General features: G+C 39.7%; 1 protein-coding gene across 3 annotated transcripts in view; it reads left to right on the top strand.

Annotated features, from left to right (window-relative positions):
• Window positions 1-17,544, top strand: part of dock11 (dedicator of cytokinesis 11) — an 88,894-nt gene that overhangs the window by 36,053 nt on the left and 35,297 nt on the right. For 2 of the 3 annotated variants that reach the window (XM_015032003.1, XM_015032012.1), the window contains exons 20-35: window positions 459-582; window positions 1,921-2,033; window positions 2,173-2,256; window positions 2,341-2,430; window positions 2,608-2,729; window positions 5,239-5,308; window positions 5,448-5,573; window positions 5,831-5,902; window positions 7,318-7,464; window positions 7,728-7,811; window positions 8,228-8,339; window positions 8,697-8,735; window positions 11,680-11,861; window positions 12,987-13,100; window positions 15,095-15,170; window positions 16,090-16,178. In XM_015032003.1, the coding sequence (XP_014887489.1) occupies window positions 459-582; window positions 1,921-2,033; window positions 2,173-2,256; window positions 2,341-2,430; window positions 2,608-2,729; window positions 5,239-5,308; window positions 5,448-5,573; window positions 5,831-5,902; window positions 7,318-7,464; window positions 7,728-7,811; window positions 8,228-8,339; window positions 8,697-8,735; window positions 11,680-11,861; window positions 12,987-13,100; window positions 15,095-15,170; window positions 16,090-16,178 (1,644 nt within the window). The remainder of the gene's footprint in view (window positions 1-458; window positions 583-1,920; window positions 2,034-2,172; window positions 2,257-2,340; window positions 2,431-2,607; window positions 2,730-5,238; window positions 5,309-5,447; window positions 5,574-5,830; window positions 5,903-7,317; window positions 7,465-7,727; window positions 7,812-8,227; window positions 8,340-8,696; window positions 8,736-11,679; window positions 11,862-12,986; window positions 13,101-15,094; window positions 15,171-16,089; window positions 16,179-17,544) is intronic. The other variant, XM_015032007.1, reaches the window with a different exon arrangement.

Genomic DNA, 17,544 nt, shown 5'->3' on the forward strand with positions numbered 1-17,544 from the left:
CACATTAACTGAAAAAAAATCATTTCCTTTAGTCTTTTATTTTTCACATAAAAATAAAATCAGTCCTCTCTCATGGCAAAGCAAAAATGGACACTTGTAGATTTTATAGACCTTTGTGGATCTGGATAAGTATTGGACAAGTTCCCAAAATGAAGGAAACTGGGCTGGAGCCGGTCCAAGTAAACATGTAAAGACCATCACCGTAATGGACACACTGAAGTCTAATCCTGCCTGATTTATTCATCCTACCCCCTCCATTTGCTGGCTAAGTGGAGGAAAATGTGTTCTCCTATTAATTAATCATCCCCCAAAAGGCTCTCATAGGGTTCAAAGTAAAGTGTCATAGACTCCTTGGCCAGTTTTCCAGTTGAGACCATCACAAACTAAATGGGAGATGGGTCCGATTCTATATGTAGTGCCTGTATAAAACTGAAATGCTGCTGTTCCACTGCCTGCAGGTTAAAATCGAGCTGCCGGTCCACGTGCACGAGAGACACCACATCCTGTTCACTTTTTACCACGTCAGCTGTGAGTCCAGCAGCAAGGCAAGCAGCAAGAAGAGAGATGGAGTGGAGTCACTGGGTGAGTGAGTCTGACTCTGAACGTTGATTCATCCGGAGACGAGAGGTGCATGTCCGTAAAAATGGATTCAGAAAGCAGAATTTTTTTATGACTACCTACAAAAACTCCTGCAATTCCACACCAGAACAGAAAATATTTGTCATTTGCTAAAAACATTTTGATATCTCTGGCACTTTGTCTGTGTCATTTATATGTCATAATAAAATGTTTTGGCACTAAAGTTTTTGGGACTAAAAGTGACACTTGAGATTCTCCAAATATCTTAATTGTGAAAGTGGTTGATGTCTGTTCTTTACATAAAGGAAGTCTAAAATTATTCATATCCCTGGCAGAAATAAGTTAGAAAAATTATTTTTTGAATGTTATTATTAATATATATATTTTTTTCTGTTTTTTTTTTTATATAATTTTTCATTAATTAAAAAAAACTAACTAGAAAACAATTATGTGTCTTCTTTATTGGACCTAATAATAATAATAATTATAATATTTGGAGTTTTGATGCTGGATTCTTGACTGAAATCTAATCAAGCATCTGTGGGAGGAGCTGATGATTAGGGTGATGGTAGTGAGGCCTTCCAATCTGAAAAGATTCGGAGCTAACCACAAAGATAAATCATTAAAGTACCAGATGAAACACACAAAAAGCTGCTCAGATATTATAAAAAGGTTTTCATTCCTGAAAAGCCATTTTAATTTTTCCTATTAACCTACTACTGTTTAAAGAAAAATGTTTTTTTTTATTGATTTTTTTTATTTATCAAAATCTACCAGGTTTATGAATAATTTTAGCTTTATCTGTGTTTGTTTCACCTAACTGAAATATATTTTTCTTCAAATTAATAAGGTGATTAATAAATAAATCTCAGATATATTCCTTCTTTCATTTTTGTGGCATTTAGCAAATCTAAATAATTTTGGTAATTCTCACTTAAAACACAAGAAGCTTTGCCTGATTTAACATTTCAGGGAGAGACAAAAGGTCTGCGTGTCTTTTTAGTTATTGTATGCAAACTTCTGTTTTCAGCTGCATATTACTGTTTCCGTCAGGAAATATAAAAAAAATGCTAAAAGAGTAACATTTCAGTATAAATGTTGGTGTAACTGAGTGTGTGGAGAATCTGAGCTGCTGGATGAAGAATTATTCTGTTGTGATAGTAGTGCTCAAATTCCCTTCATTTTTTTATTATTGCTATTTTTAGATGTATGAACACAATTTATACACCACAGATTTATCCTGGATGTTAATGTTTTGCTTTTGACGTGTTGACGGATCACTACTGTTCCATCCCATGTGACTTACCTTCTGTTCATCTGATTCGTCTTCATGTTGTTCAGTGGGATACTCCTGGATGCCTCTGCTCAAAGATGGGAGGATGCAGTCATCGGAGCTCCAGCTGCCTGTCGCTGCTGCTCTGCCTGCTGGGTATCTGTGTCAGGACAGCAGGAAGGTACAACCTGAATACCTGATCCAGAAGTTCAATCCGTCTGTGTCCTCTGCGGAGTATCTAAAAAAAAAAATAAAAAAAAACACACAAAAAAAACAGAAACCTGAGTGGCCAATCATATTCTGCTTTCTTCTGCTAACAGTCCCAGCCAGATATAAAGTGGGTGGAAAATGCCAAGCCACTGTTTAAAGTGAAGAGCCGTGTAGCGTCAACAATCTATCCTCAGGTCAGTGACCGTTCATTAGCCGATGTATAAAAAAATGAAGCAGATACAAGAGATGAGATGGCTCAGCTTTATGTCTTCCTACAGGATCTCCATCTGCATAAATTCTTCCAGCACTGCCAGCTGATGAAGACCATGTCAGACGGCAACCCAGCAGAACTCATCAAATACTTGAAGGTGAGCAGCAGTGACCCTGGCTACGGGCAGGAGAGCTGCTAAGTCATTTAGCATATACATACAATCCCAGAGCACATGGAAGTGACCAGCTCTATCTTTTCCACATTGCCTCCGGCCCTCTCATGAGTTTTTATGTAACTCTTGTCTGTTACTTCCTGTCACTGTTTCCTCCTGTAGTGCCTACATGCCGTTGAGACTCACATCGTCATCACCTTCCTCCCGACGGTGCTGATGCAGCTGTTTGAGGTGCTCACAGCCGCCACCAAAGAAACCCACGAGATTGCTGTCAATTCCCTGCGGTGAGTTATGAAGGATCTTCCCCTCTATCCATCCCGTTCATTTGGCACACACCGCTCGTAGTTGTTTGGACCCGTTCTACTTCTAGAACTGCTTTAACGATGCAAAGCGTTCGAAAAATTCCTCAGAGATTCTGGTTCCCTTAACCACATTTATCTGGTGGAGTTTCACTCGTCACACGTTGGTCGGATTAATACCTCACCTGTTTTAGTTAATGGTCAATAAAACAGTAAAATAGTACCAGTTTGACAACATGAAGTAGGCTAATGGAGTACATCACCAACACATCATGCTCTGACCTGAAGAAACTCAAGAGGAGATGAGAAAACGTCACTAGCTGCGTTTCCATTCCAAATGTGTGCAAATCTTTGCCTATATTTTGCGAATGTCAAAAATACACACTTTCACAAATGAAATTAAAATCACATGCGAATAAGCTTGTTCACATGATAAGTCATTAAAACTCATGTCAGCGGCTATGTGTGTGTAGCTATTAACTGGGACGAGAACTTAAACTCACTGGTGGGGTGGCTATTTGGGTTCGTTAAGTTCTGATAGATACCACGCAGGTTTACCTATGTTGAGTAAATCCTTACCCGTCCAGTTACGATACACTCATTTAAAGTAACATAATTAACTCCAGACAACCAGTTAACTGAATAGTTTCTTTTAACAAGAACTTGGAAAAATAAACTGTTTTTATGAAAAAACTTTTCTTTTGAACTGTTGTTTCAATATAACCAGAATTAAACTTTTGTCACTAACATAACTCCATATATTTACCAGAATTTACAGTTTTAAAGACAATATCACACATGGGCCCATACTCTCACTCACACACACACTGTCCGGTACCGGTTAAAGTTTTCGTTGCAGGCCTGATGAAGCCAGGACAATCCTCTTCTCCCCGTTTAAACAATAAAACTGATTCAGACCTGCTCGCTCAGCCGACGTCCTCTCCGTCAAGGTTGCTTTGTTAGTCCAATTTCTGTTAGAACTCCGCCACACGAGTTGCAGGACTCCTCCTCAATCATGTTGAAGCTAGCGTCGCCATGTTGACACGTTCCTCTAGCCACCTCGGAGCAGCCGCAGTTCTCCTCGGAGCAGCCGCAGTTCTCCTCCGCAGTTCTTCACTACAAAACACTTCTCCAGGTTTCCTACCCACCGGGTGTAACTTTACTTGTGCAGAACGTGCATCAGACAGTCCAGTTCTTGCTCCCACCTCAACCTCTGCCCGCATTAGCAGCGGTCTACATGAGCTTCCTTCTTGTCGTCTCCCGTGTTCTTCTCCCTTCTTCCTCCCATCATCCCATTGTTCTGTTCTTTTTTTCTATATTGAGTTCACTTGTCCCTCGTTAACCTAAACTACTTCATAGATAGGAAATTCAATACAGTCTTTAAACTAATGAGATAATTGATCAAACAAGAATACATTTATGTGAGAACACACGTCCTGTCCAGAAAAGCTTCGGCTTTCTGTTGTTCTCATTTTTTCTCACGCTACTCACCACAGTAACCGCTCCCCGCATGTACATAATCACTCGGATCAACAATTTACAAAAACAATAATACAAGTTTCTCACTTATATTTTCTATGTACATACAACCAACCTTGTAAATATTTTGGAAATATTTAAGGGCCTTAGGAGCATGGTTCTTAACCAGGGGCTGCATGTGCATCAGTTTGGGGAAATTGTAGAAGAGCTGGATTCAACACATTGGAATGACACACAACTGTTTATGAACTGTGCGACGCAGTGAGAGCTCTGGTGGAGCCGGCTGCTCGTTGTCTGGGGAAAAAAATAGATCAAACAAAAGCAAATCATCATCATCTTGCTACCTCCTGTCGTCCTCTTCATCGTTTCTGCCAGGATTTTTATACAATAGTTAATGGAAATACAGCTGATGAGATTCATCAGTGTGGAATTCTGAATTCAGAGTTTCTAGCCAAGCAGAATGCTCTAAAATGGACTGGGTCAGAACTAGGCCTGGCAGACATAAGGGAACAACTGCAGAACGTATAGAGCAGTGAATCTGTTCAGGAGCTGCAGACCAAAAATCAAGAGGAACATCTGCATACTGACGAAGCTAGGGGCAATCTGTTTGGAAGCCGGTGCGTACTCTGGTCTAAAACTAACAGTATTCAAGAAGAGGCAGCAGTGTGACCATCTGGAGCTACGTTGCTCCAAAGTTGTGTGGTGCGTTCAAAAGTGGCATTAAAATGTTTGTAGGGAGTGATTGTTTGAGCAACTGTTGCTGGTCATAATCTTAAACCAGACTGGAAGTGTTCCCTGATAGCAACATATGCATTTCAGCCTACACAACTTTTTCGGATGATTGTGTGTGAAGATACCTTCACCACGTCTAGATTTATCAATACATTGAGTTGCTGCTATGTGATTCGGTGATTCACTGCTTTTGTTGCCATGGTATTGAACCGTTATATCTAATATAGTCAGTATATGTCTTTGAATGCTCACAGCTTTAACATTTCCCACTCTGTCCTTTCAGTGTAATCATACACATAGTGTCCAAATGTCAAGAGGAAGGACTGGAACATTACCTGCGCTCCTTCGTTAAGGTGACCTACAGTCCACATCCACATTCCTCCAGTTATTTCTATCACCAAAGCAGCAGCAGATTATGTTTGGTTGTTTCTATTTAAATGTTAAAATTAATGAGCTGTTTGTTTGTTTGTTTGTTTTTTTTTATTGTTTCAGTATGTCTTTGTGGCCAACGCTCCAGCATCAGGAAGCTCGTCTACCACTCACGAAGTGCTGGCCACCGCTGTAACAGCCACTCTTAAGCAAACTGCAGATTTCAACACCAGCAACAAACTGCTCAGGGTGTGTAGAGACCTCAGGGTGTAATACCAGCTCTGAACAGCAGGGGGAATGTTAGAGTTTAAATCTGTTGGTATCCGCAGCCGGAACAAGATGAAAAGTCCTTCAACATGTTTCTGCCTGCCGTCTTGGTCTTTGACGTGTTTTCCCATCACCGTTTCTTTATTTGTGGTGACTGCTATTCTTAGGAAGACTGTGTAGGAGTAAATTCTGACTCTAGGCCAGCTTGTGACCTTTTCTCTCTTCACATCTTTTTCTAGTACTCATGGTTCTTCTTTGAAACCATGGCAAAGTCCATGGCCCAGTACCTGCAGGAAGGGAACCGCATGAAGGTTGGTATTCAGTGACACCGACCCCTCCAATCCAGATATTCTTTTCTGGTGTGCGTCTGACAAGTTGTAGCACGCTGCATGTGGTGTGACAAAAACCCGCCATTATGTTTTCACAAACCTTCCACTCAAGGATTCTACTGGGTCATTACTCATGTGCATACTGTACATTGCAGTGTCATGAGTCTGGGTTCCATCTGGGAGCTAACCAGCAGCACTTTAAACAGGAAAAACTGAGGCTTAATCAGGAAGAAGGAGGGTAGAACTACGTTAGTTATTTTCATTCAGATCACCTGCATGATCTGGTTAGTGTTTGCATGGTTTATTTTTCATTTTTGGATTTTAAAAGTGGTGTATTGTGACGGCATTTGGTTGTTTTTGACATTCAGCTTTGGACTCTCAGGTCTTAGAATAAAATTAAGTTTCTAAAAAAAAAATTTCAATCAAAGTAAGGCAGATAAGAGACAAAGTTTGAAAGTACATTTAGGATGTTGTATCTCATTGTTGCCAAACATTCTGATATCTATGCTGAGTAAAATACAAGCAATAACGGACAGCCAAGAGGAGGAGTTCTCAAGTACAACTTTCCATCAGAGAATGGGAAATTATGGAATAGGATTTAATTATTTTCCAGGGTGAGATAAGTATGTGGAAATACCGGTATATGCGTTTCCAGACTTTTTTTTGCCAACCCCATAGTCTTGGTTATGCAAGTTGCCGTTACAGAGTGCTGGATGTCAGGGAGATTGTAGAGTGTGTAACATGTTTCCAGGTGGTAAATCTTTAATCATGCCTGAATCTGACATTTCTGTTAAGTAGCGACACTTTTTGAAAAATCCAACAAGTTTATTACACAGTGCAATTGCATTAATTTGATATGTCCCATAGCCTTAAAGCTATAGTGTGTACAGTGTCTATGTTGTGACAGCATATGAGACAGATAACCTGTGATAATCTTCTCCCAGTGCTAACTAGAAACAACCAATCAGAGCCAGGAGGCGGGTCTTAGAGCAGCCAGTCATAGGTATGATTGAGAACTAGTTAGCATGACTACCACTGATGATGGCTAGGCGAATTTCCTGTAACAGTGAGTTATGTCTCTACTGTTAGCACATTGAGAAACACGTTCACGCGGTTGATTGACAGCACTAAGACCCTCCTCCCGGCTCTGATGGGTTATTTTTGGTCAGGACCGGTGCGTTTCTTCAGGAGACGGTAGCAGCGCATGGAGGAGGTGGAGGAGCTCCATCTTTTCACAGATTATCTGTCTCATACGAGCACAACATGGTGACAGCTTGAACAAATATGTAAAAAATCATATCATTTTTATAAAAGTTACACAATGTTACACACTGCAGCTTTACGGCCATGCTGATTGTAGTACATATAATGGAAAGCTATTCTGTCCATCTCTTCAGATGCCACGGGCCCAACGTTTCCCAGACAGCTTTCACCAGGCGCTGCAGTCCCTGGTGTTGTCCATTATGCCCCATATCACCATCCGCCACATGGAAATCCCAGAGGAAGCCAGGAGCATCAACTTGAGCCTGGCCAGTTTGATCAAGGTCTGAATGCCACATGCAAAACATGACAGCAATCGTTTCCTTTTTTTTCCCCTTTTTTAATCAATAGCTATTTACCATTTCCTTTTCCTCTTACACCTACGCAGTGGTTTATGAATCACAGGTTGACCAACTCATTTGTATCTATGAAATTTGACATGAGACACAACTCGTTATTTTCACGCTTGCTGGTCTGCTATGGTTGGGTTTCCGTAAAGATGCCAGGGATGTGGTATTAACCTCAGCCATGTGCATTTCCCTCTCAGAGGTGCATGACGTTCATGAACAGAGGCTTCGCGTTCGGCCTGGTCAACCACTACATGTGCCACTTTAGCCTTAAGGATCCAAAGGTACGTTTCCACTCAACATCCACTCCGATTGACATTCAGCCTCTGCGTGAGATGGCATCTGTTTTTATTTGACAGAGATCCAAATTAGATCAAAGCATGTGCTCCTCGTCGTCTGATGTGGCTTTCTTAAAACCTCAGCACACTCAGTACACAGACGACTGCATCGTTTTCACTCGCTCTTTTCCATAAACACGCAGCCCGTTGTGTGGTGTCGGCCTGTTTATTTAGCCTCCCAGCTAACTTCGAGTTTTGTTTTCTCACATTTGTTGCGTGAGCCTCAAATTTGATTAACAAACTAAAAGAAACACAGACCTCCCCGTCATATTTGAACAATTGTATTTGCACAAGACGGGCGATGAGAGAGATTTGAATATGTGCGAGACCAAGCTCATGCGTTGTCCATGCCCGTCTCTCAGGTGCTGACAGAAATGAAGTTTGAGTTCCTAATGGCGGTATGTAACCATGAGCACTTCATCCCTCTGAACTTGCCCATGGCGTTTGGACGCACCAAGCTGCAGAGAGTTCAAGGTGAGCACACAGGAGCTTCCACAACGCTGAGTATTTGTTCTAACCTGCATACGTCACACTGATGCCCTCTTTGAACCTGCTGGGTAAATGATACCTGTCATGATTCAGCCCCAGATTAGCAAATGTAACAGAAATTTGTTTGCCTCACCATGACTACGAAGCAGACTGTGTTGTGTTGGCAGAATTCTTTATTTTCACCTCACCCCACCCTCTCTGTTTTTTTTTTGTTGTTGTTTTTTTTTTGTTGTTTTTTTTGCTTTTGTTTTTTTTGTGTGTGTGTGTGCGTGCGTGCGTGTGTGTGTGTGTGTGTGTGTGTGTGTGTGTGTGTGTGTGTGTGTGTGTTTTGCTTGTGGTCAGATTTAATACCGTACGCGACGGAGCTTTTTGGCCCTGTAGGTAGGTGATGCTCCCCTCTCTGTAACCGTAACACTCCCCACGTTTGCCGCCGTGTGCAAACACTTTGCTCACCGCTCCTGTTCTGACTGGCATTATTAACCCTCCCGGCCGCCGTCAGCGCGCCCTCTCTCTTCCCCTCCCCTTGACCTCTTAAGGCGCTCGTCTTTTCCACTCATCCTAAACATTCCTCATGCTAGGTCTTCATCTGGGTTCCTTGTTTTGCAGTGGAGAAGCACTCTGCTGTTCAGGGAATCAACCAAGCCTCTTTTCTTTATCCATAATTGACTTTCAACTTGTAAACAGAGCCTTAAAACATTTCTTATGGAGCTGCGGTTATCTCTCTCGCTGTCTGAGCCTCTTCCCTCTGCATATTGTTCTCTCTCTGCCTCCAGCATTAGCCAAGATAATAGTTGCTTGGTTTTCAGGCTTTGGCTCCTCTTGAATTAACACAACAGATAACTCTTTGGACTCTTTGATCTTTTCTGATTACATGAAATTAAAAAGTTCCTGCATCAGAACTTCCTAATACTCTCCATAATGGGCAGAATTATTTGGGTTCTTCTCATTTTCATATTTGTGGAAGTAATCTCTCATTTGATGTGTTTTGTGATTTTGTTGCTACATTGGTTGCGGTGTTGCACTTTGAATGACATATTTTGCATTTGTGTTACCTTGCAACTAGTTCTGGTTCATTTGAGTGGAGTACCATGTATTGATCCGATTTACGTCATTTTTGTTATTTATTTAATTTATTTATTTATTCTTAAGCACTTAAATAGAAAACTACTAACCAGGATACAAGAAATATTCAGTTTTTATCAGGTATTAAACTGATATAAGTACAACCTCAAAAACACATGACTTATTATACTGTTATTAATTGAAGCTCTCTCAAACTGCAGACCCAGTTTATAGAAAACAATATTTAGTAGGTTGTAGAACCATCTTTGACACTTCTTTATCATCTTATTAGATATATTACTATGTAGGAGTTATGACCTACTTCTATTTACCCCATTTTTTGCTTTAGTTCTTTGAGCTTTGCAAGTATTTGCTTCAGTTCAGTTTTCTAAAGCTTGAGCTGCAGCTTTAGGTCAAAGTCCGGATTTTTTTCTGGGTCATGATGTGTGTTTGGGTCCCATAAGGTGCCCAGATCCTATTGTGATCCTACCAAGCTAACTATTTAACTCAGCACTGTTTAATGAGAGAGACATCAAAAAGTTGCAAGAGACCAAACTCCCTGGGCTGGAGTTTTCAGACCCTTGCTCCAGGACTTTGTTCATTGATTTGATTTTTGCTCAGATGATTTTTTGAGAGAAAGGGCTTTTTGTCTTAGCACCTTCTAGCTCTTAGATTGTATTGTCATGAATTTCAGCCTTTAACATGTTGACTGCTTGCATGGAAGTCTATCAAAAGACAGTTGAAAAATGGCCTAGCCAAAATCCAGACTTCTAACCGGACATACCAATTCATACATAGTTAAAAAAATAAATTCACCAACTTGACATGCAGTGATTTTTTAAAAATATGTCTTAAATTCAGCTTAGGTTTTGTAACCAGCAGTATAAGAAAGGTATTCCTCTTTCCCAGAAATGATTTAATTTGGCTGGTAAGCTCAAGGTTAGGAAACTGAAAACCAACATAACTTCACATTTCCCCATTATTGTATGTTATTTCGAAGGTAGTGAAATGATAAAAACATAGGCTATAGAGGTTTTTCTTCATCTGTCTTAAGCACAGCTTAGGCTTTATGTTACACCATTTTAAGAAAGGTATTTCTCTTTTTCAGACGACATTTAATCTAGCTGGTAATCTCTCCAATCTTGGATGCTAATTTGTATGTATGTATAAAGTTGACAAAGATAAATGTTGGCCTTGTTTTTTACAAAACTCCTTAGCCTTTCTAAAGTAGCCTAATGCTGTAATATACTATAGATCTCATTCTCTAGAAAACACTTAAGCTAGTTTGTGATCTGAAGTTTAAGAGATTGTAAACCAAGATAGCTTCAGATATCTCAGCTTTAGCTTATGAAAATAAGCAAGACAGATTTTTTTTAGATCTGTTTTAAACACAGCTTAGAGTTTTAGTTACTTTGTAACTTTTTAGTATTTCTAAAACTAAACAGTGAATGCTATGTTAAGCTAGCTGATGGGCGAGTTCAAGCTTAAATAAAAGTAGCACAAGTTAGCTTGGAATTTCTGCCTTAGTGTTTTTGGTTTTTTGACTTGGAACAATAGGTTAACATGACCTTATCCGACTCTTATATTTTCTTTTTTACATACGTAAGTTATGTAAAAAATTTGCATAACCATTTCAAGTTTGCATTCCTCTCAAAGCACATGAACAGAAACAAATAGTCTTCTATTAAACATATATTTGGCACATGCCAAAGAATAACTTCACTATTCAATATCGTGAGAACTTGGAAATGTTATGGCAATTTTAATATGCCCATTTATTACAACATTCCTCTTCCTGACATCAAAGTTTATGTAACGCCATCTTTGAAGTATTCTGTTTATAAAAGTGTCAAATCAGTGAACTTCTGTCTTCAGTCATCAGATGGATTTAATTTAACACACAATGCTGCCACATTCTAGTTTATTTTTGTTAAAGAAATAATTACACAATATAATATGTAGCTATGTGTTGTAAGGTTGTACTTATGTTATAAATAATGCCTCATGAAAAGGAGATGATATTTCATCATGATTGGATGTTAAAAGAACATTAGGAATTTAAGAAGAAATTTTCTCCATGACTTTTGGAATTATGAATTATCCCAGTGAAATATAAAGTTGCCTGTTACCCAAGCATTTTATATATATAAAAAATAAGTTGCATAACTGGTGATTACTATTTTCTTCCTTTCATGCTTGTTGAAGTGTTGCTCGCTCCATCCAGTACTGAAGAGCTAACACTTCCTGTTTGGCTCAAACACAGAGCAGAGTTTGGAGTTCAGCCTGACAGAGGAGTACTGCAGGAATCACTTCCTGGTGGGTCTGCTGATGAGAGAAGTGGCCGAGGCCCTGCAGCAGGGCCCCGAGGTCAGACAGCTGGCCGTGAGCATTCTTAAGAACCTCCTGATTAAACACGCCATGGACGACCGCTACACGGCGTTTAAGGTGAGAACAGGGAGGTGAAGCGAACGTCCATTCATCCATCCATATCCTGTTTCTGATAAAACCTGTTTTCCACTCACTGGGGGCCAAAGTGACCCCATTCACCTTTTTAGAACAGCCAGGTAACATAAACATGCTTGGTTTAGAACAGAGTTTAAGATTAAACCACAACATTAACTAGGTTTAACTTCATTTGTTAACATTAATGTAAAAGTTTCCTAGTTAATAAGAAAAGTTCTGTTTTCCTCCTTATTAGATTATGTTTTTCTCTTATTTGTCCATATATTTATTATAAAATGGTGCCTTCCATATTTGCATTTAAGAAGTTAATGTTTAATGTGACACACGTCACCAACTGTACATAAGATTTAATGTTGTCTGCTGCTCTCCCATAGCGATAGCGCTGTCTGTTATGCAAACAAGCCACTGTTTAGTGCAAATCCATCACTGATAGCAGCAGGTGACAGAAAGGCTTGGGGAGATAATCTCGTCCGCACCCCCAGTGTAGGAGAGTCATTTTAATTATTTATTGTGGCCCTACTTTGCATGTCTTCAACAATATACCCTGTTTTTTTTTTGTTTTTTTTTTACTGTCTTATTGTTATCTGCAACTGTTTCTGAACACAGAACTGAAACACTGCCAATGCTGTTTTCCTTTCTAAGGACAAACTGTGTGGCTCTCATAGCAAATTAAAATAAATTATCCTGCTGCTTTTTGTTTTTCTTGTCACAATGAAAAGAGGTCAGTATGTATTTTTTGGAGGCTCTTTAATTTTTTATTTTTTTTTTGGCTTACATAATTTACTACATATTTTTACTATACATTTTCTCTAAGGTTTCAGACTTCATATAAAAAATTTCAAGCGCATATATTTGTAAAGCAATAGTTCTCAATTAATTGGCCAAGATTTAGTTAATTTTGGGAAATCAGCCGATCTTCTCTGCCTCCGCAACGGTCCGAAAATCAGCCAGCGTCTCCTTTCTTGTTCACTTTATAATGTTTTGAGAATTTGATAACTAAAACTTTTTGGATGATTTTAATCATCATTTCTTCATATGTAAGAAAGAATTCGGTTTTCCCTTAAAGACCAAAGTGAAGCGCTGATCTGCTCTTTGTGAACGTCTCAGAACCAGCAGGCCAGGATCTGCACGCTGTACCTGCCACTTTACGAGCTGCTCTACCAGAACCTGAAGCAGCTGTCGGCCCAACCGCAGATGTCAAGTCTTGGACTTGGTCTGAATGTGAGTTAATTTACCTTGTTACACTCTTACATGTTGTTGTTATTGACGAAATTTACCCTGAAATACAATCACAGTACAGTATCACGGTTTCCATTATTTTAAGTTTTGTGCTACATTTTTTATTATTATTTTTAAGTCCAAACCAGATTTCTTCAAAGGAAGAGAAACCATGATGCCACAGATTTACGATGCACAGTCATGGCAAACTAAGTTCCTCCTCTTTCTTGGCTAAGGTTATTATATTGGCATTATAGCATTATGGCAGCGTCAGATGAATTACATTAGACTTCTGCTGCTGAAAAGACAAAAGCTGAGGCTAAATACAGAAGCACTGTGAGAACCAAATGACCACTGAATGTGATGACAGCTTGTTACAAACCAACTTTTGCAGCAACACCTTACCATAACCATGTTCCCTATCGCCTTATCACCAGCACCTGCAGTGAAGTGAAGATCTGTGGGCTCCTTCCTGTCAGTGTTGCCTCATTGAGTTGAGGTTTACTGACATTCAGTTGTGAAAGGTTGTGAAACAGAATGTTGATGGTTTGAGATCTGGTCTGGTCTCTGACTAAGTCATTGCAACATCTCGACTCTTGTTCTCTTTTCTAGACATTCTGTGTTTATGCAAATCTGAGCACAGTTACTCAGCATTCTCTACATATCACTGTTTACATAAGTGTTATTTATTTTGTATTAATAATCATGGTTATTTTATTTGAAATTTTGTTTACAGTAAAAAGCATCCCTTGTCCCCCTAAGATAACCCATTGCCCCGCCCATCTATATTCCTCTGGAGCCAGTCTGCTGTTGTGTGTATGGGACTCTGTGACATCAACTCATTGAATCAATAATCCACAATTTGATTGAGTCATTCATTTCCATGTAAATGGGACAGTGCATATAGATGAATGTTCAATATTGTCATAAGTATACTGGATGTAGTAAAATGCTGTGGTTCCATAAAATGAACTAAACAAGATAGAAGACTAATGAATATATTATAATCAGTGACAGGATCTGAAAATATGTTAACCAATACAGAGAAATTAACCATGCCTCAGTGCATGCAGGCTGTTCTTCCTTCTTGCGCGGAGTTCAGTGCATTAGCTATAGCCTAGCTTTAGCCTGGCAGGGGGTAAGTAAAGCCTGGCAGCCCACCAGGCTGACAACACTGGGTTACAAATAAATATTTCCTGGAAGTTGTCTTATGTTTTTTTAAATGAATTAGGACTATTTTGCACCACTGAATCCTAAAATGACATAAATTTTTCCCAATCAGGTCAGGTAATAATTTGCTTTAGAGAAATTCGATCTTTTAACTAAATTGATGACATTTTTGTGACATTATCAGTTCATTTCTGTAAATATTTCTCATCCAAAAAAAGTCTTAGGAGAAAAAAATTGTTTTCTAACAGAGTGTATTAATTAAATGTTACAAACTTGGATTTCTGTAGATTGAATAATAAACACTGATAATAAGTACATGTGAGTTGAACATCACGTCTTCATTGTAAAATTCTCCGTCTCTTCCCTGTCCTGATGGAATCTCTCCTCCTGCTCATCACTCATTGATCAGATTCTCCAGATGTGAGAACAAGTCCTGCATTTTGATGCTCATGTTGCTCCATAGTTCAGAAAGTTGACCTGATTGAGCAAAACCAATGTGATTTTAGGATTCAGCACATCAAACAGTTGAAAAACCCAGATAGTTTTTTTTTGGCTGTTGACCAGCGTAACTCAGGAGGAAACCCTGTAATTGATAATGGTGGTTGAACCAGTTGAATAGCAGCTATATGTGAGCACTAAGGTACATGTGTTGTTTCAGACATCCAAAGAATTAGAACAAATTCTAATTTGTTCTAATTAGAAGAAGTTGTATTTCAGTCAAATACAAACTTTGTTCCATTTTCGTTGCGCTAAAGTCCGGTTGAGTGGAACAGGACCTGAAGTCAGCTCTCTGTATCTCTGTGTGAATCTGCCTCTGTGGTCCGCAGGGCTCCAGAGACGAGTTGATATCAAGCAGCTCCACGGACAGCCGGAGGATCAGCACGGTCATGGAGAAAGACCACGGTGAGTGGAGAGCCACAACCTGACCGGCCGACCTCTTCCTGTTTACACATCTCCCGGTGTCATCACCCTAAGGGGCTCCCGCAGCACCGCAGCTGCATTTACGCAACACACAACTTAATGCATTAGCAGCACTCAGTGTGAAAGCCACAGCTGAGCACCAGACTAGTGCGAGCGCGCTACATTACTGCTCATTTCTTCTTGGCATTAGTTGCTCAGCATATAGAACATTCCCAGGCCGGACTCCTCCATCACATTAAAGACTTCTTGATTCATACATCACTCACTGGTGACATGAGATGAAAGTTGCAGCATAGAAAGGGTGCGGACCCCACATTAATATCAAAAGGAAGTACGGCAATGTTCAAATACAGCGGACATCGCCGTGTTTTGATCAGTTTTGTAGACTGCAGTGATGACGGTTCATTAGGCAAGACGCTGATTGGTTTGTTGATTGGGTAAAGAGCACAGGCGCCCTCTCTGCGTTTACCGCTAATTGCGATTTCCTAGCTGTCATTTATTCAGCGTCTGAAAGGTGCTGCAACGATTACAGCGGTCATAATGACGTCTCAATCAGAATGTCGTTTCCTTACAAAAAATAAATAAAAACCCCCTCATCTTTTAATGTTTAATGAGCCGTGGTGCCTGTTGAGTTGCAAACGACAAAGAAAGCATCATCATCTTCAACTTTAAATCTTTCATGTGCTTCTCAAAGCCGGTTTCACCACCTCCTGTTTTCTGCCGTCCATGTTTACACAGTCAGAGTCACACCGTGCTTTGTGTAAAGTTTAAACTGCTGCATTGGAGAGCTCTGCTGTGTCTCCAGAGAGCCGTGAGCTGATGGTTCTGAGGAGAATCAGCGACCTTCTGATGGATGGTGTTCTGCAGACTGACATTATGCTGTGTGCTGCTCCGGCTGCAGGTCTTGCGCTGCTGAACGGCCAAGCTGTGAGGAGAGAGGACTCCAGAGGCTCTCTGTTTATGGACTCAGGAACAGCAGACAGCATGGAGGTGAGAAGGTCTCACATTAATCCACTGATACAAACAACAGAGTGGGATGAGAAATTAAAGTCCTATTCATGGAATCCCACACAGAGCGGTTGGTACTAACAGGACCACACTCAGTCTACTAGAACACAGTTTACGAGATGAGAGCACAGACAGACTTCCAGATGTGGACAATCCCCCACCATCACATGCAATGACACGTTTTTATGATTTTTTTCATATAAATCTAAATATATACTTTTTTTCATTTTGCACCAAAAATAAAGAGATTGCATTACTTTTTTTAAATCTAACATCCATTTCACCATTAACTCCACTTACAGTGTGCCGTAAACGAAACTGTTTCCCTCCTCAAGCCAACTCTTTGAATTTTATATTCAATATGACATAAGTTTAAATATTACATTTTTTATATTATTGACCCAGAAAGCAAAATGTTGTGGTTTTTGTAAAAACTAATTTTTTTGTTTTTACAAAAAACCCTGCAATAAAAATTGCAGGGTTTTTATTGTATAAAAACCCTGCAGTTTTTATACAATAAAACTATTATCGCAACATCTTGTACTATTTAAAGCTTTACAGTTCCACCTTTTTCACAGTGTGTTGAAGTTCTGCAGAAATAATTGTAAAACTTTGATGTGGAGCTGGTGTAAGTGTGATGCTGGTACTTATTTGACATCCAGAAGCAATAAAAATGCAATTGACTCAAACTGCCTAAAGACAAGGGGCTTCCCCCCCTCCAGCTGCCTAAACACTCTGACCCTCTGCTGTCTGTTTCGGATCCTCTTGGAAAGATGTAGTTGTATCTTTTGGCGTAGCAGGTTAAGACCAACATGACTAAGCCTTTACCATTCCTGTGGTTCATTAAACAAGACAGAACTGCACCTCGGTTTGTTTCATTTTGCTCCAAGTGTCCCACCTCTCAGCAGAAAAACACTTCATGTGAACATTGGCAAGTTCCTCAGTACAGTTGAGTGTTCACAGTCAACACAATATTGAGATTTGTTTTATTAAACGTGGATGCCTTTTTTCTGTTAGCATAGAAGAACATCAACTAGACCCGTTCTCTGGTTAACATATGACGGCTTCAAAGTCATATTCATCACCTTTTTAACAGGCTTTAGTTTAAAAGCACTGAAGACAAGGCACCGCCACATTCCAAGTTATTCTACGGTTACCAAGCAAAACCGAAATTCCTGGTAAACAGGTTGGAACAAGAGTCAATGCTCAGAGTCTTTTCCTCTGCATTTGCTGCCTACACAAAAAATGATGCTGCTCAACAGCCACGATTTAAATAAAAGCTGCATTATTAAACCTGTGCTGAGCTGTGATTCACATATTCTCCAATTATTATTTTTTTACACTTGTT

This window comes from Poecilia latipinna, unplaced genomic scaffold (assembly GCF_001443285.1).
Source record: "Poecilia latipinna isolate Pla-1442-1.1 unplaced genomic scaffold, P_latipinna-1.0 Scaffold14, whole genome shotgun sequence".
Taxonomy (NCBI): domain Eukaryota; kingdom Metazoa; phylum Chordata; class Actinopteri; order Cyprinodontiformes; family Poeciliidae; genus Poecilia; species Poecilia latipinna.